The sequence below is a fragment of the Pangasianodon hypophthalmus genome, chromosome 17, assembly GCF_027358585.1.
Source record: "Pangasianodon hypophthalmus isolate fPanHyp1 chromosome 17, fPanHyp1.pri, whole genome shotgun sequence".
NCBI classification, from domain to species: Eukaryota; Metazoa; Chordata; class Actinopteri; order Siluriformes; family Pangasiidae; genus Pangasianodon; species Pangasianodon hypophthalmus.
This window is the reverse complement of record NC_069726.1, coordinates 6,557,858-6,583,917: the sequence shown is the minus strand read 5'-3', so window position 1 is coordinate 6,583,917 and position 26,060 is coordinate 6,557,858. Positions and strand designations below refer to the sequence as shown.

The window sequence follows — 26,060 nt, the reverse complement described above, 5'->3', positions numbered from 1 at the left end:
TGAGCTACAGCATACTCGATCGAATACCTGTGAGGTGAGCTGAAAAGCAGAGTCCAAAATTTACAGTATTGATAAAAGCGCTCTAACCTTATTGAGCGTTATAGGAGAAGACTCCTAAATTGCATGAAGAACTAAATGCAGGGGACCCAATATCTCTCAATTGATTTTGTTAAAAATTTATATTTTTGAAATGTATTTATTTATTTTATTTTTTTTATTGTCTTAGAACACACTTGCTTCGATAAAAGGTTAGATTTTACTCATATTTTCTGTGTAAGTTTAAGACATTTTCATCACCTTTCTACTTATCTTTATTATGTGTGACAATAACTCTGGAGCTGACTGTATGTTAAAACATAACCTGGTAAATTGAGTTTGGCTCATTATTATGGTTTTTGGAATAGTTTTCAAATTAATGGTTTTGGAATATGGTTTTTGGAAGAGGTTGCAAATATATCAATTTGTTACACATTGCCCTGTTTAGGCCTTTTAAGCAGGGTCAGCTCTTCTATCTAAGAGTGAGATAACCAACTATATCAAGTTACATATTCTGTCTCTCAGGTCCCACTTATGGGGGGTTATGACAGATATAACAATATATCCATATCTCAATATTGAGTTAACTTTGAACTCCATAGTATATTCTATATTTTATCAGCATCAGGGAGCTGTGTATGTGTGTGTGTGTGTATTTGTGTGTGTCTCATTTTCTGATTAGAAAATGGTGAAAATTACTGTTAAGCATTAGTGATCTTTGCGTTAACTTACGGTGTAGCATTATTGTTGTTCGTGAGAACATTAATGCTGTTAGCCTGTTTTGTGTTGTCTGAATTGTGTGAGCTCGGATGATGTCATCTAAACAATATAAAAATAAAAAATAACGGCATAATCTAAAAAAAAATATCGCTTTGTTGATTGTGGCAATGCTCTTTTTTTTTTAGTAAAACTAAACATCATAATACATACTGTGTATAATCATAATACTGCATTGTGTATCAAAATTTTTTTTCCAAATATCAACATATGCCAAATTTCCGACATCTATAAGTTATCTAAATTTACCTCATAAACACAAACATGAGTGGTAATCAAAAGAGTAAAGAAAATGTTCACAGAAGGTTAACTTAGATCCATATGTGTATATACACAATGAGTTACAAAATTATAAGATTTGGAGCTGAGAAGGATCCACCCATATGATGCTGCCTACAAATGTGGCCAAAAGTAAAGACCCTTGGTAAACAGATCTGCAGTTTGCAAAGTCTCTATATCAGTAATGACAATTCTGGCTTTAAAAAAAAAGGCATCTACCAAGGCAGCTTACTCCTTAATGAAATGTAAAGCTAGTATGAGTACATTATACTGATTATAAGCATGTGCCAATGGAGTAGAGAAGTAGAATTCTATATTCTACATGATAGTATACTCCCTCAGTCTGTTTGTGTATTGGATTTGTCATGGTGGGAAATTTAAACAGGAAACCGAATGACTATTCTGTATTCCATTAAACAGTATAACCCCTAAGTGTCTACCACTGGGCAGTACCATTCCTCATACACAATGGCACACAAAAAACAGACATGAACATAAACTGATTATGGTTTTACCATCTGTTTACTAATATGAAAATTGCATGGCTGCTCCAACTGGACAGGCAGAACAATGCTGCTTTCAATGCTCCATTACATGCAATTGCTGCAATGATAAAGGTTGCTATTCTGGCAAAAAAAAAAAAATTCACTGTGTTACTTTTACATTTAATATCACAACATTATCCTTTGACTCTGACACTCATTTTAAGGACCAATACTGCTGTAAATTAATACACTGGTAGATAACTGATAACTTGAAAATTGATAACTGATCAATTTTTAACAGATAAATCTGATAATGGAAAATAAGTGAAAATAGCTAATAAAAAATGCAAATACAGAATCTTCACTTAAAAAAAATTCTACTTCCTTATGTTCGTGGCCGCCGGGGCCCATTATTAAAGTATTGCCTTTTTTCAATAGCAAAGCCATCATCTAGTAACCATAAGCACTCACTGTTCCTAAATGCATCATACGCTGACAGGGACACATGAGGTGCAGCTCACACGTTATGGGAATACTATTAACTATTTGTTATCTTTCTCTGATACTGTGAGTCAGAGCAGGAAGTGAAGCAAATATCAGATACGAGTGCTGAGCACTCTAGTAAGAAAAACTTCCATCGTCCCAGATTGGGGAGTGACCATGCTTCCACTGCATGATTTACCAAAGTTCGCTAGCATTCGGACATCATATCTGAAAATACAATGCTGACGGTGGGCTGGATTTCCCCCTCAGCTGAAGCACTGGAGCTTGATAACATCAGAGCAGTGGCTAGTGAACACACTGTCCACAGTGTTGAATGTACAGCTGGGAAGAACAAATAGTGGCCCAAGGCAGTCAAAGCTTCTGATCTAAGCTCTGGGCTAAATTAAACTTGACTCCTATGTAGACTGTGCAGTTCACTGACATGAAGCTTGACTCACATTCTATGCAAGACAAATCCATCTCCACTACGGATGCAGTCAGGAAAACATGAGTGGCCACACACTGCTAATATACAAACTCTCTACATCTGTCTGGGATGTTAGTTGCTGTAGTTAAACTGGGAATGTTGCATCTTAGACCATGTGAATGCTCAGCATCTGTCAGCCATATCAAGACTTCCTTCGAGTCATACCCTTGGATGTTCTCCCTGCAAATAAGCAAATTGTAAGGCCAAATGACTCCCAGCAAAAACTTGAGGCTCAATATCGGAATGTCAACATCCTTGAAACGAAAGCTGTGTTGATAGCGCTACAATATTTTCCAGAATCCCTAAAGGTTCTCACATACTGGTGTGGACTAACAACACCACAGCTGCATTTACATCAACCAATTGTACTTGATGCAGATATAAAATAGCCTTTGCTTAAGACAGCTTTTTTGCTGGCCATCACTACGAATTGCTTATGCTATTGCTATTGCTATTGCGTTGGGGACAGACATGTCACGCTGTAGCTGACCCCAGAACTTCTACCAAAAGAATTGATGCCACTGCATATTAACAAACCTATCAACCCGAGATGCTTTTGCAGTTAAGAATGTACCCAGGCCAGCCCTGTGTCCAGTGAGGGTTCTATGAAGGTATGATTGCCAGCTGGCATGTTACCAGCAGTTTGAGTGCTTCGGGGAGCATCAGGGTAAAAGAAGTGATTGCACAGGCATACTTGAAAGGAGGTCAAGAGGCCCCGTCTTCCATTAAGTATCATTTGATGAACACTATGTCTACCTCCTGTGCTAAACTAGTTTTCTCCTGGGCAAAACTAGAAGTGTCAGTTTCAGCATGTGTCTCCCTTCGTCTGAATATTGCTTAATGGCACCTCATGTGCTCTGTGGTGAGACTGAGGGATTCTCATCCTTAATAAAAAAAAAAGTATCAGTTCTTTGATCATTGCATATCCTCAATATAGAACAGTATCAGCACTTCAATGATTATCATCCTCGACAGAAAGCAGGATCAGCATTTTGAGCAATGATCATCCTCAATAAAGTATGGTACGAACAATATTTATTAAGTGGTGAGCTATCAGGACATATTATAAACCCTTGTGATGATTTTGTTATTTGGTGTCTATCAGTTCCAATGGAAACCACCGTGGGTCATTTGGGTGGATCAGAATGACCAAAGAATGAATGAGAAGCAGTTGGGACCTTCTGGAGGTTGCTTTGCACAAAGGAAACTGGTGGTGCTCCACTCCGCCATTGAACCACAGTTAGATGTATAACCATCCCTTTTAATTAAGAAAAATTGCAAAATATTTTTTTTACTGTTCTTGTTATTAGTGTATGAAATACTATCCATCCATCCATCCATCCAACCATTCTCTGTACCTCTTATCCTGCACAAGCCTGGAGCCTAACCCAGGGGACTCAGGGCAAAAGGTGGGGGACACCCATTGCAAGGTACAAACACACACACCTATTCACACACTATAGACAATCTGAAAATGCCAATCAAGGCGGAATTCAAACCCCAGGGGTGCGAGGCAACAGTGCTAGCCAGTAGTTAAAGAAAAATATTCCTTTAAATACTAGTTAAAGAAAAATATTTGCTGGTTCCGAATGGTACTCTAGCGGTAATGCATACATATATAGTACTCTATTTCAACTATCCTAACCTTCAGGGGTGACGGGAATCTCCTGGTTAAAGTATGCCACAGTCATGAGGAACCAATACATCTTAGGACTAACTGGAAAGGTTTTGGGAGATAACCACCACACTTATGCCACTGGGAGGTACAATGCAAACATTGTAGACCCTGGGGAAATTGCAAGAAATTGAAGAGATGCCTGGGTAGCAACAGAGTAGACTTCCTGAAGTGGTACACCTCTAAGTAATGCACATGAGGAGGAGGTGCTCTTCGTAGAGTGGAATGTCATGGTAGGGGCTGGACATTCAGCTTGTCTATAATCCATGGTGGCGATATCCACCAAGCACATTAGTGCTCAGATGAAAATGCATGCCCCAACCCCAAACGTGTGTAGTCATCAGTAGCACATCTTCCAAATGCCCAGAGCATGCTCTACTACAATGCATGTCCTCTGATACACTGATACTGTTACACATTTTCTAAACCACAGAGAGGATACTTGCCATCACTTAATAAACACCCTCCAGCAAACACACCATTCCTTGCCATCTGATACACTTCAAATTTTGCCCAGGGGAAGGCATCATATGGCCACTCTCAGACAACTTGGCCACAGAATCTGTAAAGAATCATTGGTGGATGAATATCACCAGTACATTTACTTCTGAGAACTCTTTACAGCAGTTGTATTTTAGATTCAAGAGGCTGTGAGTGTGGATAGAAATGAGCATTCCATCCACTGCTTCTTCAATCTCAGGAACATTTCACAGATTTTGATTGCAAAAAGCAATGGTTGTCAAAATGAGGTCCAGAGACCCCAGTGGTCCATAAAGCACAGCCAGACCCGCCACAATCAAAGTATTTATTATTAAGTTCTTTTTGACTTGACACTTGTTTAAATGGACTTAATTCAAAACATAATAAACATGTAGCCCTCTACATAATGTCAGTTTAGAGGATTTGTGTTCTGTCTATGAAAATTTCAGGAGCAAAAAGCTCTATGGTTCCAATAAATAGCCAGAGTATTACTGAACAGATTCGAATAATGAACATAATAGTTGAGTTGTTCATAAAATAAAGATGTACTGAGAGGGTCCGTGAATTTTTTTTGTGGCAAAAGGGGTAACTGGCTTTAGAAAGTATGAGAACCACTGGTATAAAGGGTATCTCTACTCATTGGAAATTTTACATGTGAATGGAAAGGCAGTATTGTGGTCACAAAAATTGGAGACAAATAAAACACGGTGACACTTTCCACAAGTGTGTCCAAAAATCTTAAGAACCACTGATCTAGGGGGTTCATGTTTGACTATGCAGCAGCATTGTCAACAAACAGCTTGGAATTTTTTGATAGTACAGCTGTCTAAAACAACATCTATGGTTTAAGAATTGTATTCTTTGGACTTATTTTGTGTCCAGCTGTCCAGCTATACAAACCTGCTTAACAATCACAACCAACTTCTCAAATAATATCTGATTAGCAATGGTCCTCTGGAGAGCACTTTCCATTAATGGGCAGGGTACAGTGGTTGCCAAATTGTGCATAGAAATAAATGAGGTATTCTTAGTAATTTTATACTTACAAAATGACTGTCACAGCTTATAATACTAATAACAATAAAACTATATCTTCAGTTAGCATTCATATTCTTTAATCCGCAGACAGCTACTCAAATAGCATACAGTCGGGTAACAACTGCACCAGCAATTACACAATTGTAGATTATACAAATGAGAAATGCTGACAGACAGCTGCAATAAAACACCCCTCTGATATTACATACATTATCAAAGTATTCACGCTGCACCTGAAACATCAGGCTTTGGCCTTTTCATTTAACAGAAACACACTGGAAAGACAGAGAGGCTTTTAACAGAGACGTGAGAGAAAACAACTGATTAGAAAATCTAATGGTGAGCTGCTCTAATGCTTGATGCTTTCAACAAAGCTAACATTAATCCATTCCATCGCACAAAATGAGTGCGATGGAAACAATCAAGCAAGCAGATGCAACAGCTTCAAGCTTGCTAATGAGTCGCAATTGTTGCTCGCAGATTTAGACTTCTGCCCTTATAATGAGCAATCTGAAACATGCCCGTCCCCTAATCTTTCAGAAATTACAACATTTCAGATACTTAATTACGAAAGCTTTTAATGACACCATACATTAATATACATTAATGCATTGCCCAAATGTTCTCTCTTCTCTGTAGCATGTGCCCTCATTTTCTACTATCACAAAGATTGATCACTGTTGAACAAATTTGCTTAGAACTTCTGCTGTTTGTCACACTGAGCTCTATAGCACTGAGCTCATACAAATAATGTTAATGGTATTTATTTCCATGTCACCAGTAAATACATATAGCTAAATAGTTTACTGCAAAAGGCATAAGCTACAAGCCCAATTGCTAGACTCAATCAAGTAGACGATTCCTGATGTCCGTGTTAAATGTATCAAGAACTACATTTTTGAGGTAGGAGAAACAAAAAATCTGCCAGGTGACACGTTTCCTAATTTTCAATTGTACCTTTGGTTTTCTAGATACTTCTAGACACTTTGGGTTTTTTTTTTCATCAGTTATCAACCACTTATCTACCATCACCAGCCTCATCACCCCCCAATTGTGTAGATAAGTTTCGAGCTATATAATGTGGTTAACTCGTTTGCTCTCTGGCAGGAGAAATATATCTGATCAGTTCAAGTTGGCATTCTGTCAAAACATTCTGCAAAAACAACAGGAATGATGTGCTCTGTTTCACTCCAGAAGTTCCTGATACTGAGCTCTTCGGTTTCATAAGTACATGAGCTGAATGTTAATTTAAATGATGACCTTTGGTCTGACAGTTGTTGTCTTTCCTTATACCGATATTAGAATTAACAAAAAAAATATATATATATAATTAATTCCCATCTTACTTATTCGAAATCAGCAATCACAGTTAACTAGATGTATACACTCACCGTCCACTTTAATAGGAACACCTGCTCATTTATGCAGTTATCCAATCATTCAATCATGTGGCAGCAGCACAATACATAAACCTATGCAGATACAGGTCAAGAGCTTCAGTTAACGTTCACATCAAATATCAGAGTGGGGAAAAAGTGTGATCTCTGTGACGTTAACTATGGCAGCATTGTTGATAGCAGATGGGCTGGTTTGAGTATTTCAGAAACTGCTGAGAGCACAGACTCACTGAAACTGGACAGTTGAAGATTGGGGGAAGAAAAGCCTGTGCCCACTGTAGCCTCAGATTCCTGTTGTTGGCTGACAGGAGTAGAACCCAATCTGGTCTTCCGCTGTTTTCATCCATCCACCTCAAGTTTCTATGTTTTGTGCAAGCTGAGATGCTTCTCTGCTTCTCTGCTCTTCTCTCTTTTTACAGAGTGATTATTTGAGTTACTATAGACTTCCTGTCAGGTCAGACCAGTCTGGTCATTCTTCTCTGATCTCTCTCATCAACAAGGTGTTTCAGCCTGCAGACCCTCCACTCACTGGATGTTTTTTGTTTTTCGCACCATTCTGCATAAACTCTTGAGAAACAACAGCCGCTCGAACCAATCTGGCCATCTTCCTCTGATCTCTCTTATCAACTAGGGATTTGCACCCACAGAACTGTCACTCAGAGTTTTTTCTTTTTCTTACCATTCTGTGTAAACTCTAGCGACTGTTGTGAAATTCCCAGGAGATCACCAGTCTCTGAAATACTCAAACCAGCCCATCTGGTACCAACATCCATGCTACGATTAAAGTCACAGAGATCACACTTCTTCTTCATGCTGATGTTTGATGTGATCATTAACTGAAGCTCTTGACCTGTATCTGCATCATTTTATGCATTGTGCTACTGCCATATGATTGAATGATTGGATAACTGCATAAATGCGCAGGTGTACAGGTGTTCCTATTAAAGTGGACAGTGCGTGTATATTATCTGGCAGGTGACAAATACACTTCTGAAGGGCAAATTGAATGGGTGCCTTTTTCAGAGCTTTTCTGACACTGATCTACAGGATTATGTATTGTACATGGTCCACAAATGCAATTTCTTAGAAATTCTGTCATTATCATTGTATAACTCCTCTTCTCTGAAAATTCCATGCAACTCTGAGATCTACCCTGCAGGTAAGAACGCACAACCTCATCTGTCAAATGTTAAACCAGGTGCACTCTATATATGATTTTTATGCCAGATTTTCAAATGTCAGGCCACTTATGTTTTCAAGCTCTATTATTTTGTTACTTCACACATGATCTTTTGTGAAGTAGTGGAGTCTGGAGACCAGTCATTATTTGCTGGTAAGCTCACTAAGTAAAAAAAAATCTTGCAATTTGTGATGCTAAGTTTGAAATGTGGGTAGTGTGTGAATGACATCATAAATCATGCAATTGATTTGACACGTTTGAAATTTGTATAGTGTGTCCTTAGCATTACTTTTTCCATTTCAACTTGCAATTATTTCCCACCAAGAAAGTCTCACAAACTATAAAATACAAATTTCTTTCGAGAAAGGCACTGGACCTGACAGTATCTATTCAGTTATTAAGAACTACTTAGTAAGTAAGTTACTAAGTACACTTTATTTATATAGCATATTTAAAACCAAAGTGGTGTACATACATTTGCTTTTGAAGGGCTTTAAAAACAACTAAACAATCTTAAACTGGATCCTGTATTAGACAGGGAGCCAGTATAGGGAGGCTAAAATGGGGTTAATGCAACAGTAAGCACCTATATAAGGCGTTATAGTTGTTCAGACATGGTGATATAAAGGCTTGTATTACACCTTTCATCAGGTCATGAAAAGTTGCTCTTGACAACAGAGTTGATTTAACGTTCAAATCTGAAGCCCAGATAGAAAAATTACCTCCAAACTCTTGACATGACGTTTAACATATTGTCAGAATAGTCCTAGGTTATTTACTAAAACTTCTTGTAGATTTGTGTGGGCCAAAAAGAATACTTTAGAAGAATACTTGTTAGAATAACCTCTGTTTTGTTTTCATTTAATTGGAGTATTATTTGCCATCAGGCTTTTTATGTGTTCAAGGCACTCATTGAGACCCTCACTGAGCACAAATCATTAGGCGTCAGTGGAGGGTAGAGCTGATTATCATCAGCATAGCAGGGGAAAGAGATATTGCCCAATGGAAGCATTTATAATAAGAAGAGTACCAGGCCTAGTATTGATCTTTGGGGCACACCACAGCCATTGGCTGTAATCAAAGAAAAGTAGTTGCCAAGATTCATAGAGTAGCACCAATACTACCCCTTAAGGCCCACCATGTGATTTAGGCAATAAAGATCTTGTGATTCACGGTGTTAAAAGCAGCACGCACTGAGATCTGGCAATATTAGATCACAATTACCAGACAACAGTGTGCAACAGATCATTTATCACCTTAAACAGGGCAGGCTCTGTACAGTGATTCAAATCAGGAAAATATCAAAATATTTTTAATCAGGTCAGCCCACAGCTTTATAAAAAAAAAAAAAAAAAATTCCAGCACTTTAGATTAATTTTACCTGTGAAAAACTAACGCAAGTCCTCACAAGTTTTAAAGGACATGTCATGTTCGAAACTGGGGGATTGAGTGCAGAATTAATTGTATTAAAAAGCCCTCTAGGTCTGTGATGCTTTATTGTACTGTTAGTTTCATTTCAGAGCCTTGTACTCTTAACCATAAAGTATATCTTTACCAAACTCATTCTTTATACAACTAAGACAAAAGGAACTGAAAGTCACTCACTCTCTCTTGTTTGTCCTCCATTCCACAGTCATTTCTTTTCATCATGAGGACACTTCCAGTTTGTAATGTCTTAAACGGTTAAAGCACTGAAAGAGAAAGCAAAACAGAAAAAGGAACATGACCTGTGGAACAAGTTACAATTTGGTTTACGCATTAATTTAAAGGTCCTTAAAGCCCCATGATGAAAGAAAATCAGTGTAAAGCTTAAGCATAAGGAAAACTATAATCAGGCCTTCTCTGAGTAGGTTGTGGAAGCTGTATACACATACGATGAAAAGTAATCTTACTTTTTATTAATAATTTTTATAATTAGTAGTAAATAGCTAGTATTTAAAAAAAAAAAAAAAGAAATTCTTCCTACAGCTTTCAAACATATCCACAACACAGCTACTTTCTGCATCATTTGTGACATAGAGAGGATCAAACAGGGAGTTTGAGAGAAAACACTATCACGTCACCAGACACAATCCAAGGCCAGTAGACAAAAGAGTCAGAACTGTGGAGCTGCCTATTCTCAGATGCTTATTAAGAATTTCTAATGCTCTCCTCTGGTGTTCTTGACACCTGACAGAGTGATAAATCCCCATGACAGCACACACAAACACACACACTCACGCAAATTATGCTACGCAACAAGAGGTGAGTAGTGTCTCATAAAATTCCTTTTCCTGTTCATCAGCATACCTTTGACAAATAGACTGCATAGATGCTCTGATGTTTTCACAAACCCTAATGTTAACTGAACAATTGATAAAATTGTCAATATAGAGTTTTTTTATGATGAAAATCTAATGATAGATTGCTAATATGAAAAATGAGAATCTTCATGTAACAAAAATGGTAAAAAAAAAACACATCATGATGTCACTTAACTCTTATTGCTGGCTCAGTGCTGCATTCATTTCAACCCTTTTATTTACAGTTCATGTAGATACTAACATGCTTAAGATTTAAGGGTAAATCAACCTTTTTTTTTTCCTAATGTGTTGATATGGTGAAGTCTTCTTGTACACTCTCACAGCCTCCTCTTAAAGAAATAAAAAGAAATAGAAAGAAAAACTAGTGAGAAAAAAAAAAAATCTGGAAGTTAATGTTAATAATCTACAATATTTCTTCAGGCTAAAATATTAAGATAAATGAAAGGGAGCAGAAATTACAGAAGACATGCTGCTGCTTGTCATTTCATAATACAATGTCAGAATGCAACATCAGAGAGCTTCCTGACATCATCGTTCATCACTAAGGCGTGTGGCCCTGTCCTTGTAAAGTCTGTAATAAATGTTTCATACTGCTGTTCTAGAAGAATGCAGTCCATGAGACAGATAAAATATAACATAACTATAATATTTTAGTGTCAAATGGCCCAATGAGCAGCTGATGGTTTCAGGTCATCCTGCAACTCTTTTCAAGTGACTACCGCCTTCTCTCTTACCTTTCTTATCATTAGTCTGAGAGCATGTTATGAAATCTTGCTTGGTGTAGCTGTTCAGGGACAAATAATGGTGGTTCCATTAAATTTCTATCTGCATATTATCGAACCAGGGATGTTTAAAGTCTTTGGTATGGCTCTGTAGCTTGTTTGTTTTGGTTTTTTTTTTCATTTGAGTGTCGTTTAATAATGTTGTCCCTGAGAACTATAGGAAACTCCTTCACCTTCACCATGATTTCTATTTGTTGCATGAAATCTTCCCAACAAATGGCAACGTCTTTTATAATGACACCAGGTTCAAACATTTTTTGCTGCATTTATAAAGAGTTATATTGCACCTTTTTTGCAGCATTATATATATTACTCATAAATAAATATGTCAAAAACACTACAAGAATTATGCACACTATGGGGGTTGTGGTAACTTCTACCTGAAATTAAGCTCAGTTTCTGTATCCCTGACATGAAGTGCACTTTTAATTATCGCAAATGCTATCAACCTTTAGAAGCAAGATAAATGGGCTATGTTTACTTGTAAGAGTAAGCCAAAGCTTTCAGCTGATCTGGGCCATTTAGAGATAAAACTCTGGATCTGGCCAATGAATGTAGATCTCTGCAACGTTCTAAAGCGATTTGAGAAGGCTGATCTTAAGAGTAATCATGTTATGCACTTGATCCCAGAGCTCTGGCTTTGACAACAGGATAGAACAAGTGAAACATGGAACATATAAAAGGGTGCTAGTGGTAATGTTCTAGGATTACATACATTTGTATGGTGAGATTTTCCTTAGAAAACCTTTTAGTCACTACCTTTAAACAAATGTGAAATATTCTATATAAAAGTACAGACTCTTTTTTTTAACCAAGTTACTACACAGTTGTACATTTGGAGGTGAAAGACGTTATCAAATCCAGACAAATTTCACAGACAAAGCAAGACCAAAGCAAGAGCCAGCACTTTGATCAAGGTGTACGACAGGGTACTACTACTTAAGGCACAGTTATTATAGGCCAACAAAGCAGTTTTCTTCTAGTTTATCATTTTATGTAAACAGGAAATTGCTTTTATCATTATATTGTACATTGTAAGCCTATAAGATACTATATAAGCCAAATTACACATGCCCCTATAATACTGGTCATTTGGCACATTCATTTAGATTTTTGTTTAAATTTGAAATAGAAATCAAATTACACTTTAAGTATTCAAGCAAGTAAGCAAGCAAACAAGTAGTCAAGGTAGTAAGTACATAAACAAGCAAACAAGTAAACAAGTAATTAAGTACGGTTGAGGCTAAAAGTTTACATACACCTAGGCTGAAGAGTTTCATGTAACCATACACATCCTATGTTAAGTCAATTAGGGTATCTACTTTATATCCATAAGAGGTCATTTCAAAATAATATTAAAGAGACAGATTTATTTCAGCTGTTATTTTCAGTGGGTCAAAAGTTTATATACTCTTTGTTAGTATTTGGGAGCATTGCCATTTAATTGCTTGAACTTTAAAGTTAAATTCTTGGGGTAGCCTTCCACAAGCTTTTCGCAATATTTTTCTGGAATTTTTGCCCATTTCTCCTGACAGAACTGGTGTGACTCAGTCAGTATTGGGGACCTCCTTGCTCAGACATGCTTTTTTCAGACATGCTTTTTCAGCTCTGGCTTTGACAATAGGATAGAACAAGTGAAACATGGAACATATAGAAACGTTCTAGTGGTACACAAATTTTCTGTAAGATTCTATGAGGAACACTGTCCTACTGGAAGACCAAGTTGCTACCAAGTTTTAACATTCTGGCTGATAGCTTGAGGTTTTGCTTCAGTATTTCTAGATAATCCTCATCCTGTCTAATGATGCCACCGATTGTCTGAAGTGCACGAGTCCCTTGTCCAGTAAAACACCTCCACAACATGATGCTGCCACCCCAATGCTTCACAGTTGGGATGGTGTTCTTCAGATTAAAAGCCTCACCATTTTTCCTCCATTCATAGCACTGATTATCAGTCACTTTCTCTAAAGTTTGGCCCTTTTACAGCCACAGATGTGCTCTCATTAGCTCCTAATTTTGGTAATTGACCAATCAGAAGCTTCTAAAAGTCATTAAATCAATTTTTAGAATCTTACAGCCTGTTTAAAGAGATGTTTGGCCCAGTGGAATTCTGACATAGTGAATTAAAGCTAAAATAAATCTGTGATTGATTTTAAAATTACCTCTGAAGTGAACAAAGTATGTACCCTAATTGACTTGCCAAAAGAAATGTGTGGAAATGTGTGGAGCTCTGAAAAATTGAGATTGAATATTTTTAGCCTATGTGTATGGCCTCAACTGTACTCAAGTTAGCAAGTAAGCAAGTAAGTAAGCATATGAGTAAGGAAGTAAGCAAGGAGGTAACTAAGTAAGCATATGAGTAAACAAGTAAGCATGTGAGTAAACAAGTAAGTAAGCATGTGAGTAAATAAGTAAGCAAGCATATGAGTAAGGAAGTAAGCAAGGAGGTAAGTAAGTAAGCATGTGAGTAAACAAGTAAGTAAGCATGTGAGTAAACAAGTAAGCAAGCATATGAGTAAGGAAGTAAGCAAGGAGGTAAGTAAGTAAGCATGTGAGTAAACAAGTAAGTAAGCATGTGAGTAAACAAGTAAGCAAGCATATGAGTAAGGAAGTAAGCAAGGAGGTAAGTAAGTAAGCATGTGAGTAAACAAGTAAGCATGTGAGTAAACAAGTAAGTAAGCATGTGAGTAAACAAGTAAGCAAGCATATGAGTAAGGAAGTAAGCAAGGAGGTAAGTAAGCAAGCATGTGAGTAAACAAGTAAGCATGTGAGTAAACAAGTAAGTAAGCATGTGAGTAAGGAAGTAAGCAAGGAGGTAAGTAAGTAAGCATGTGAGTAAACAAGTAAGTAAGCATGTGAGTAAACAAGTAAGCATGTGAGTAAACAAGTAAGTAAGCATGTGAGTAAACAAGTAAGCAAGCATATGAGTAAGGAAGTAAGCAAGGAGGTAAGTAAGTAAGCATGTGAGTAAACAAGTAAGTAAGCATATGAGTAAACAAGTAAGTAAGCATATGAGTAAGGAAGTAAGCAAGGAGGTAAGTAAGTAAGCATGTGAGTAAACAAGTAAGTAAGCATGTGAGTAAACAAGTAAGTAAGCATGTGAGTAAACAAGTAAGCATGTGAGTAAACAAGTAAGTAAGCATGTGAGTAAACAAGTAAGCAAGCATATGAGTAAGGAAGTAAGCAAGGAGGTAAGTAAGTAAGCATGTGAGTAAACAAGTAAGTAAGCATATGAGTAAACAAGTAAGTAAGCATATGAGTAAGGAAGTAAGCAAGGAGGTAAGTAAGTAAGCATGTGAGTAAACAAGTAAGTAAGCATGTGAGTAAACAAGTAAGCAAGCATATGAGTAAGGAAGTAAGCAAGGAGGTAAGTAAGTAAGCATGTGAGTAAACAAGTAAGTAAGCATGTGAGTAAACAAGTAAGCATGTGAGTAAACAAGTAAGTAAGCATGTGAGTAAACAAGTAAGCAAGCATATGAGTAAGGAAGTAAGCAAGGAGGTAAGTAAGTAAGCATGTGAGTAAGCAAGTAAGAAAACAAGAAAGTAAGTAATCAAGCAAGCAATCATGCAAGTAAGCAAGTATTCACATAAATGAATGGATGGATGGATGAACAAATGAACCCACGAATGAATGAATGAATGAATAAATGAGCATGTGAGCAAGCAAGTTAGCAAGCCATCACAAAAGGCCATCACAGAAGGCTATCACTGTGCCTACCTTGTGCAGTGCTCTTTGCTTCTGCCTGTAGAGCCTAATGAAATTACTTTGCAATCTTAATGTGTTCAGGAAGCACAGATGGGAGTCTTGCCAGAACACATTGTAATAGGTCAGACATTTAATTAATATGAGCGGAAACTTGTGCTTTTGTGCATCAAAGTGAATAAAAAGTGATAATTAAAGTGATACATTAAACATTAAAGTCAGCAAATTAACCAACTTTAGCTAAGCGCCACTATACTGCAATCAGTTATGTTCTGTACAAAGAAACAAGTATTCTACCTGCTCAACTTCTTTATTTGCCGGGACTGGACACATAATATGTGGTTACGTCATAACTGAACAAGCCATGTGCACATTACCTAGCCGCTTACTTTATATATATGAGAAAATAAAAAGCGTATATTAACATACTACAAAAAACAACGTTCAGTTAAAAAAAGGGGGGTCTGTGAAGCATAATCAGGGGGTGTGTGATTTTTTTAAATTTTGTTACAGTGGCGGAAATCAGATCCAATTATTATCAGTTATTATATTTATTACTGAGTTTATTATCCTGTTTGACTGATCGCCTGAACTGAATGGTTTAATTCAAACCAGAAAAACTCAAATACGAGTAGCCTTTAAATAATACAAACTTGTACTTTATGTGTTCTGTCAGTTGATAGTTCTGGAATAAAACATTTAAATAAAATAACCAGAATATTATCATACACGTTTAAATATTAAATAACAAATAATAGCCTAATATTTGACTAGTTTTATGATGTTCATTAAGAAACTCTGTACTGATTGGGTTTGTTTTGAGTTTGAGAAGCTCTGATCTAGGGCATGTTGAATCTCATATAGTAGGAAGTCTTGAATTGTGTGACAATCATCAAGGGACTTCAACAGTGCTATAGGATTGGAGACAAACCACTGGTTTCACGCTTATGGACCACTGTGTGATTTCATGATATCACAATTGTGAATCAAACTATTTAAATAGCAAGGATTTTGCTAGAAACATGCACTAGAACTAATGAAGCGCCTCGAATTAGTGGCAAAATGTCCATGAATACTACGAGACACCATTTTAGCCAATTGGATAATGTAGGAATTCTAAGAGGTTGTAAGTAAAAATATTTGTGATTTGTAGGTTTCTTATAATCTCCACTATTAACAACAGTTTACAACAATCTTTACATGTAGGCCAGCTTGACGAAAATGCTAAAGAGCTGATATTGGAACATTTGTACATGCTCCATAAATGTGTGGAAGGTGAACTAGCAGTGAATCTGCAGAGAGTTTGTTTTTTTTTTTTAGACCACAGAATTTCTTGTTATATTTGAGACCTTCTTAATCTTACTTGACCTTATTAGTCTTCTCAAACAAAACTGCCATTCCTCTTTGCCTTTTTCATGAGGCATGAGGTCGTGTAGCCCTGACAAATTTTGGTTTACGAAACATATTCTTGAAAGTTTCATTTTAAAAAATCCAGGCCATCTGAAGATAGAGCAATCTCAATGCAATATTTAGGCACATTACTCATTTCCTATGTTTAATATTAAACATTTCTCAGCACCCAGGCAAAGACATATTAATGTTCCTTGTTTACATTGGATAATTAGAATGAATGAAGAGGCAAGACCAGAGGCAAATGCAAAGATAATGTGGTGAATCTAAAGTAATTTTAGATATTGACAGCACAGCAAAAAAAAGTGAAAATATGATAAGATGACAGATAAACCAATATTTCAAATACAAATAATAAAAATGTACTGATCTCTTAAAATCTCCTAAACAAGTCATATTGTAATCTGTAGGTGGCGCTGTAACTTAACACTGCATCTCACACCACTGGCTCTTTCTCCACCTCAATAATAGCAAAGTTTCAAACTGTATCTGTATCAAGCTGTATCTAGCATGTCAGATATATTCCTGAAGCATAATATATAGCAATAAAGACCTAAAGAAGCTGAAACATTGTTTACCTTTTGTAAATTTGTTTAGCATGTCATTTTGAAGGCTTTACTGAGCAAAAGATTTGTGTTATATCAGAATTACCACAGAATGAGTTTCACAACATTGAGGAAACAACACAAGTCACTGTGCACTGAGATCAGAAAGAAAACGGTCCTTAAACAGCTATTGTCCAAACCTGATTCACAGCAACAATGTGTTTCTTAAGCAGTAATTAAAACACAGAAAGTGAAATTAAAATAAAAATAAAAATAAAAATAAAAAAAAAAAAATAAAAAAAAGAACTTACCTGTCTTACTTATCCCTGTGCAACTCTAAAGAACAAAACACTCTGCCCTGTTACTCCAACACTGAGGACATGCTTACAGAAATCCTAGTCTTTACTTGCATAGCTCAAAGCTGTATGCTCTTACGCACAGACACAAAGTGATGATGGTGTGTAACCGCCCACTCCAAACCAGCTGAGCTGGCTTTGACTAACAGAGCCTGTGCAACGTAACACAAACACTGAATGTTGAACGGCTCATTCAAAGCTCTAATCGGCTGTAATCCCACACGCTACTCACTCACGCTATTGTTTGTGTAATTACATCAGGGCCACACCTCACTTGGGGTTCAACATACTTGTCTGGCTTTCCGTAGGACTTGTTTACAGACTAGTTTATGCACAAGTCAATCACAAAACCATATCCAAGTGGGGGAAACTACTTGTTGATACACTTTACACCATTAGAGCATTACAGAAAGCACAGAGCTCTGAAAGGAATCCGGTTTGAACATTCTTCATGACGCCAGCTGTTTGAATGTGCATTTCCATATATTCAAACTTACGTAAATCGTTCAGAGCAGTAAACTTTCCAGGTTTCCAGTAAAACATTCCCGTAAACATGAGTAGAGCAGAAACAAGATATACCACACCACCTACGTGTCCATTCTAACAATTGGTTGTTGTTTTTTTATGGTAAAATTAATTTCCTGCATTACCTAGACTGAATTCTGTATATAATCATAAATATTTACTGTTAATCACAGACTCAATAAATCTGCTGCCACCCGTTCCACATACATTCATATTCAACTAGAAAAAAATAAAATGACAAAAGTCTTGGAAGTTCTTTAACCCATAAAGACAAAATAAACAAGCCAAACACAGAGTGTGTGTTATTTTCCCCACTTGGTAATTGTGCACTTCATTCACCCCTCCCAAGGACTTACCGTACACTGATGAACTACAATGCAAAGTATTTAATGTTACGGAACAGTGTTGGAAAAGCAAAGGGCTGGAAGCTTAATCTATATTAGTTTAACTGTAAGACCTCTTCCTGGGCAACAAATGGAACTCAAACGTAATAAACATTCATTTTGGTGTAAACATGCTAAACCAGTCATACAGAACAATTTATTTGATTTATACCTGACACTGCTGGTTAACTAAACTGATAAAATGGACAGAGATCTTTACAACTGTTTTAAGACTAAGAGGCTTGCGCTGCTCTTAATTTAACTAGAAGTACAGTATCTGAGTAAAATGAATGTTAGGTAGTTAGGTCCACTTTGACACATATGAACAGGCTACCTAAACCTCAGCATTTGTATTTTTTCGACTTTGATGACATCCAATATCCAATCAAATCAGTTCCTCTCATTCCCTTTAGAAGTGTGCAGTATAGCACAGTGGCATTTTCATAATGATATATGTTTAGATTTCGCTTACAGATTTCAGAGGTTTTGGGGAGAAGTTATAAGGTAGGGCATCCCGTCTCACCTGGTTGTCAGCTCTATCAGGAAATCCCACCACCAGCAAGGTGTTGACTTGGCACTGGCAAAAATACTCACTTGTGCCTCACCAAAAACCTTTCCCAGATCAGGCTACTGATGGCAGACTCATGGACCATTGTAGCAGATGAGCTGCTCTCAGTAAGGCCAGTTGTGGATGAGTCTACCTAAGGAGATTGTGTGCAAGGTATAGAAATGCTCAACCTTGTGCCACAGCTGATTATAATAATGTTGACTGACCGGACCGGCACGTGGCAATTTCTCCACACCGGCAAGATTTTGATGTGCTGCCCTCAATTCCTTCAATTCTGACCTTACATCTACATGTTCCAGTCCTATGTGGCCCCACACGGCTGCCTTGATTGACCCCAGCATGCAAAGCAGAGTCCGCAGGGTTGTTTTGGTTGTTTTGTACCCATCAGACAAATCAGATTATGCCAACTATGCTTATAATGATGCATATAAACCAAGTTAGCAGAAAGTTGCCCCTTATCCTGGCTCATGTGTTCCACCGCAAGAAGTGAGGTGTCAATCAGGACCAACATAGGAGGGGTTGGTCCAATGGTATCAGCATGCCAGGGCATATCACACACAATGCAATATCATAAATCCTCACCAGGAAGTCATCAGTGCATCTGCACTTAGCACTTGGACAGCATATGGGCAAACCCCACCTGCTTGTTATTTATCATGTTAGCGACAGCACACACCATCCAACCCTACTCGGGCTGCCACCATCATTAGAGGGGCTGTCACAGCTAGTTTAAAGCCATCTGTGCCTGTGAGCTGGCAAAAGATGACCCAGACCTTTCCTCAGATGCTGATGAGAATGGACTTAAAAATGGTGGCTAATCTGGTAGGTCATTATCAACCTGGAAACAGCCAGCTGTAGACACACTATTCTTGCACTCCTCTGATAAGGGGTGAGAAGGATGGCTGGCCATTGAACTGAAAAGTGGGCTCTATTGAAAATGCAAGCCCTGAAGTTGGCCTGTCTCAGTTCCTAAATCATTTCAGCTGAGCCATGTTTGTTGCCAAATCATGGATTCATTTACAAATTAACTCAGACTGGTTTACTGTTACTTTTATACTATAGACTTAAAGTTAAAACTCTAAAGAGTTCAAAAATGAGTCTGATGCTCATACTGAGGTTCCTTTCAACACACTTAGAACCGCTTGAATCTATAATATACAGTTATAGAAGAGAAATGTTTTATAATCGCATTGCCACTTGCTTGCTCATTAGGGATAAATGCTTTGTGACAATGTCCGTTGTTAAATGCTCTATATAAAAAAAAATTGAATTGAATTGTTTTCTGTGCTTCTCATTGTTGGACTTGGGCGACTGGATCTAGCAAGCTGTTTAGGCTGAGAAACTTGTGCCAGATTCAAAACTGCCAGCCTTGAGCATTGTGTCGGCATAGTCATCACCATGCAGTCAGCACGGCTCATGTCCAAGCCAGTGAGTAAGTCAATCCCAGAAAGCACATAGCTGCTGCCCATCTTTTAATTCCAAGAGATGCAGACACTGGAAGCATGAACGCAAGACTGGATGCAAGTCTTGTAACGGTTATTCGTGTCTATCCACTCAGTATAGCATGAACTATGGGGGAAATCTGACCCAAGAGTATAGGAAAAAATGTATGTTGTGTGGAGGGAAAACCAACTCTAACCAAAGAGAGAATTACCATAAATCCCCTCTGCTGTAAGGTCCCAGGCCAACTGAGAACATTCACAGACTTGTGCCAAAGCCACTCCTGCTTGATTCTGGCTTGTGTTTCAGGCTGTTGTAGTGTCGGAAAGTGAAATCTTAACAGCATGCTGTGCATATCTACAGTGCTAAGCGTAGATAAACACCGATTAGTTGAGGCAGAGACGTGTGTCCAGTTCTGGGTCTTAGAGTAACGTTGCCAATACAGTTCTTTTATCAAACTGTAAATCTGGATTCCATCCAATATAGCGCTATTATAAGCACAAAGCATCTGAAGAAATGTTTATGCGCAGTGAGATAAGAGAGAGAGAGAGAGAGAGAAGTGTTTGGGTACAAAATGCATGCTATTGTATGTAACAATTTTATTTGTACAGTGTAATATAACTATATATAAAACTAAAAATAGTGTTTGAGCTCCTGTTCATTAGCTAGCTCAGGTTACTTCAAGTTTAAAAAATAGCTGCAAAGACAGTATGTAGTAGGGGCTTATAGTATATTATATATTTTCAGTTTACAGACAATATCCACACTTTTTTTTGTTTTTCAGAAAATCTGAAAAATCCCAAACTGAGGGTTGAGCTTGGGCGGGAATCACGGACCATGATGTCAGCTCATCCAGGGAGCGACGCTTCATTATGATGCTGTCAGAATACATCTGCGCTGATCTATCCCACACAAACTCGAAGTGAGAGATCACCAAAAATCAAACCTCGTAAGTGTAAGGTTTTATTGATCTGCTTTTCCTTTCATTCATTCTGCAGTAAAACATGAGAATTTTGCTTAGTTTTTCATTTTCTGCCCCTTAGTGAATGAAAGCAGACACATATAGCAACTGTCATGGACAACTATGGCTCTGGCAAAAAGCCAAAAATTGGATTTTTTTTGTATAGTATATTTGACTTTAACAGCCCTAATTTAAGAACCCATAAATACATCAAAGTGTTTTTACTCACACTTTAATCTTGCAGGTTTTCTGCCCGCAAATATCAGAGTGGTTAAGGAGCCAGTTTAACAAATGCTTTCGTTAAAAAAAAAAAAAAAAAAAAAAAAAAAGTCAGTCTGCCTAAAGATGTCTAAAATGTTGCTAAAGAAGTCTGCTTCCCTTTGTCACGCTTTGATGAAGCTGTTGGATATAAACAGACATGTGCATAATCAATTCTATTTGTAATGAATCATCGGCTGTCAAAATGTCCGTGATGCACCTGCGCTGTCACATCATCATCATCAAAACAAAGAAAAGTGCTTATACATTCATAAAATTAAAATTTTAGATGTTTCAAAAAAAGTCCAGAGCTCACTGAATTAATCAGCGATTATTTCAATGCCAATGTAAGAGTGGACAGTTATCAACAGAGTGAAGGGCGACAATGGGGCTTGTGTTTAAATGCTTCGAGTGACATTAATCTCAGATGATAAGATTTAAGGGATGCTGCTGAACGATCAATACGATTATTATTTCCACTGCAAAAATGTATTCTTTAATAGTGTCACTAATGTTGGTTTTCCATACGTAGATTAAATAACAAATGTAAGAGTATTTTCTTGCTATAGCCTGTGACATTAGGAAAATATTAAGACTGGCTCAAATCATTTCAACTAAGATAATATAGAGATGTTATTAAGGATTAAGTTATTAAGGACTCACCATGTGTAACTTTCACTATGTGAAGGGTTTTCCCAGGCCGCCACACAAATTAGTAAAAACAAGCTCAACAATCTTTCTGCTCCCAAACATCCCATTCCAATTTTTAGATCAATTATTGTTCATCTTTGCCTAACTATGGATGAAACTGTTAATGCAATCTTACTCGACCTTCTATTGCATTTTATAAAATCTACTAAAATAAATATAAAATCAGGAAGCCTTCAAATGTGAAGCATTTGAATTAATGTTGTGTATAACTGAGTCTACAGCTGAGCGTCAAACACGCCTCAATATGAGGTTAAATTGATCAAATTCTTAAAGAAATTCAGTAAAAAGTCATTTAATTTTGATGAGATTGCTCTGCAAACGTAACAGCATCGCCTACGTCTACAAAAAAACATCACAAAAGTCGAGACGGCTCATATATCCGAGTCGGCTCTCTCGAACGTTTATCTAAACGAGCCGACTCAAAAGAACGATTCTTTCACAAACTGAATATATCGGCTCATATAACCGAGTCGACTCTCAACGTTCACCTAAAAGAGCCGACTCAATGAGCCGATTCGTTCACGAATCACTACAAGCTATCTCACTGTGTGTTGAGGCGGAATTAAGCTATCTATTAAGCAAGCTAGAAGCTTGCACAACATATTCATTACAGATTAATCACTTTGAACAATAGCTAGCTAGCTATTAAGGCTCTTGGTTATGTAATCTCTCTGTCACTTTGCCAACAAACAGATACTTGACCACTCACCACCATATATGTAGTTCTCACTGGGTTATTTCTTTCGCTTGTGTTAAAACAATAAAAAATGGCGCTAGGTAGCAGGGCTAATACGTCCTTTGAACGAGCTAGCTAGCGCGGTACCAAGACGAGCTAACTTTCACTCTGTTCACACTACGGTGTACTACTGAATAAAGCTAAAAATAAAATAAATTTTTTTAAATAAAATAAATAAATTTGTTATTTTAAATAAATACATAAATAACGAAGGGAAAAAACAATTTACAACAATTCGCTGCGTTGTTTAGCAACTAAACAATTAATTAAGCTAACGGACAAACTGGCGCTGCGCGTGCAGGGCGAATGTATTTGGGACGTCATGTCACTATTCACTATTATTTATTTACCTCGAATTTTTAAGAGTTTTTAACTGATAAATGAGATTAGTGTTTAGGAAGGGGGCCGTAATGTAACCCAACTCATGTTAGTTAGACTTGAAGAAAAAGTACACCGTAGCTAACTCTTTTCAGGGGAAAGTAGCTAATGCATGCTCAAAAAGTCGCTGGGTTACGTCACATGCTAATTTGCATATTCATGTTTTCGTCGTGATGATTTGCATACCAAAATGTTTGACATGAAAAGGGCTTTTCTGAAGATTCCTTGAATAAAATAGTACAGTATAGAATAAAACAGAATAGAAAATACTAGATTATAATTCGTTTCTTAAGTCTGAGCATCACAAACTAATAAGTAAATAAGATAGTTTATTGTCATTGTATACAATACAAAGAAATTTAGTGTGGCAACTCTCAGAGGACTCAGAGAGTTGCCACACTAAATGGTGACTCAGGACACTTAAACATCATAATTAAAACTAAGGAGTTTAAAAATAGTGAATTAAGAATAAGTACGCAGTAAAATATACTCAAATATCGCACATGAGTATATTGCACTTGATTATGTAAGGGATAATCCACGGCTAGGTGTGTATTACACGATTTTAATGGTTGCCTTTGCGGAGTGCATTAAAATCATGTAATGCACACCTAGCCGTGGATTATCCTGCTACACCATGGTCACTTGCCAGCATTGACAAGTTGAAGCTGTCACTGATGTTTGCAGTGCAAAATCTGACTGAAAGGTTAAAAATAACGGTTCATTTTCATTAGTTATTTTATATACCATTCGCTAGATTACTCTATATCACACACAGAGATAAAATAGTGCGATAAGATTACATTAATTTGAATGATTTATAGAGAGAGAGATTGCGCGTGTGTGAATTACCTACATCTGTGCCGCATCTCTACTGATAATGAAGCTGTGACTTTCACTACTGTATGCAACTGTAACTGTATGTTACTATGGTTACAATTGTTTATAGTCGGTGCATTAATTTAGAATGGTGATTAAACTGACTGGAACTACTTGTGCACTCAACTGTTTGAAGTGAAGTGACTTGTGGCCAAGTATGGTGACCCATACTTGGAATTTGTGCTCTGCATTTAACCCATCCAAGTGCACACACACACAGTAGTGAACACACACACACCCGGAGCAGTGGGCAGCCATTTTTGCTGCAGCGCCCGGGGAGCAGTTGGGGGTTCGGTGCCTTGCTCAAGGGTCTCACCTCAGTCGTGGTATTGAGGGTGGGAGAGAGATCGCTGGTCATTCACCCCCCCCCCCCCCACCTACAATCCCTGCCGGACCCGAGACTCGAACCCACACCTTCCAGCCAATCAGAATCAAGTATTCAGACAGTATTCAGGTATAATGAAATTTATATATTGCACATTGATATAAAACCATTGGAGGGATATTGCACATTGATAATAAGTAACATAGTATACTGTAGTGTATTTATGTTTTTACAGCAACAGGGGTTATAAGACTGGTTTAAAGTAGTCCGCAGTCCTTAACAGCTATAGGAGCCTGGGGAGGTACTGGGGGGGAGGGTTGTTACAAAATGCTATCATTTCTACCAAGAATGCAGACAAAGAAACAGTGCTAATGAGTAGTTGGGTGACAGACATACAGGAAGCAGTTATGGAAGAAGAAGCTGCACTTTAGTCTGTTTGTGTGGGACTTGATGGCCCTGTACCTCTTCCCAGACGGCAAAGGGACAAACATTCTGTGTCTTGGGTGGGTGGAGTCCCTGATGATCTTGCTAGCCTTTGTGTGTAGTCGGCAAGCATACACAATATTCAGGTTCAGGAGCTCACAGGCTATAATCTGCTGTGCTGTTTTAACTATCTGAAACAAATCTTTGCAGTTTTCCCCAGTGCAGTTAAAATACCCCACTGTGATACCGTAGGTGAGTATGGTCTCTATGGTGCTGCGGAAGAAGTTCACTAAGAGCTGCGTAGGTAATGATTTAGGTAGTTACAAAATACTATAATTTCTTCCAAGAATGCAGACAAAGAAGCATACAGGAACAGACCCCATATACAGGGAACAGACTTAACAGGAAACAGTTATGGATGGAATACCGCAGTTTTATTATGTATGTAAATGTGGGACAAACATTGGCGAGCATTACTTGTTGGGAACAATGGTGATTAGTGATTGGTTGGTGGGAACATAGGCTTGTGCAAATGCTAAAAGGTTAGTCAGGTTTTACACACTGGTCCAGAACCTGTTATCTCAACTAATGTAACAAGCAACTGTTATGTGAGCTGCTTGAAAAGTTCCTAGATTTGTCACTAGCCTCTTCTTTGTAAATAAAGTCATTTAAAGTTGTCTAAAAAGGCATCAAATATGGCAGCAGTCACTAAGTTGGTGACACTGAGTGCAGAATGTCAACTTTTATTTGATAGTATATACATATAAAATACACAACCATTCTTAATATTAAGAGCCGCATTTCAGGGTTAGTTTAACACCAGTTCAGGCATACATAACGAGTTGGTGCCTACCTTGTAGCTATAGTCATTGCCCATTTGATCAAATTCCTACCTTTGGTGCATTTCATATGCACAGTTTGTCCCCATCTATCCCATCCAACATAGGACCACCACTGATCACTTTCTATTTAGGTCACTGCTATGAAGGTCATTGGAATGGGGTAGTAAGAGGCTAAAACATAAATAGCAACATATGGATACTGCCAGTGTTTGTAC

At 37.5% G+C, this 26,060-nt stretch overlaps 1 protein-coding gene across 5 annotated transcripts in view; it reads right to left on the bottom strand.

Moving 5' to 3' along the window:
• LOC113544721 (cAMP-specific 3',5'-cyclic phosphodiesterase 4D) overlaps positions 1-23,198 on the bottom strand; it is a 182,396-nt gene extending 159,198 nt beyond the window's left edge. For 2 of the 5 annotated variants that reach the window (XM_026943642.3, XM_034312424.2), the window contains exons 1-2: positions 17,372-17,493; positions 9,923-10,008 (exon numbers count right to left, since the gene is read on the bottom strand). In XM_026943642.3, coding sequence (XP_026799443.3) covers positions 9,923-9,967 — 45 coding nt within the window. In that variant the 5' untranslated portion in view covers positions 9,968-10,008; positions 17,372-17,493. Of the gene's footprint in view, positions 1-9,922; positions 10,009-10,888; positions 10,907-17,371; positions 17,494-22,214; positions 22,562-22,971 lie in introns of those variants that run through there. The other 3 variants (XM_034312421.2, XM_034312422.2, XM_053241553.1) reach the window with 3 other exon arrangements.
• Positions 23,199-26,060: the final 2,862 nt, after the last annotated feature.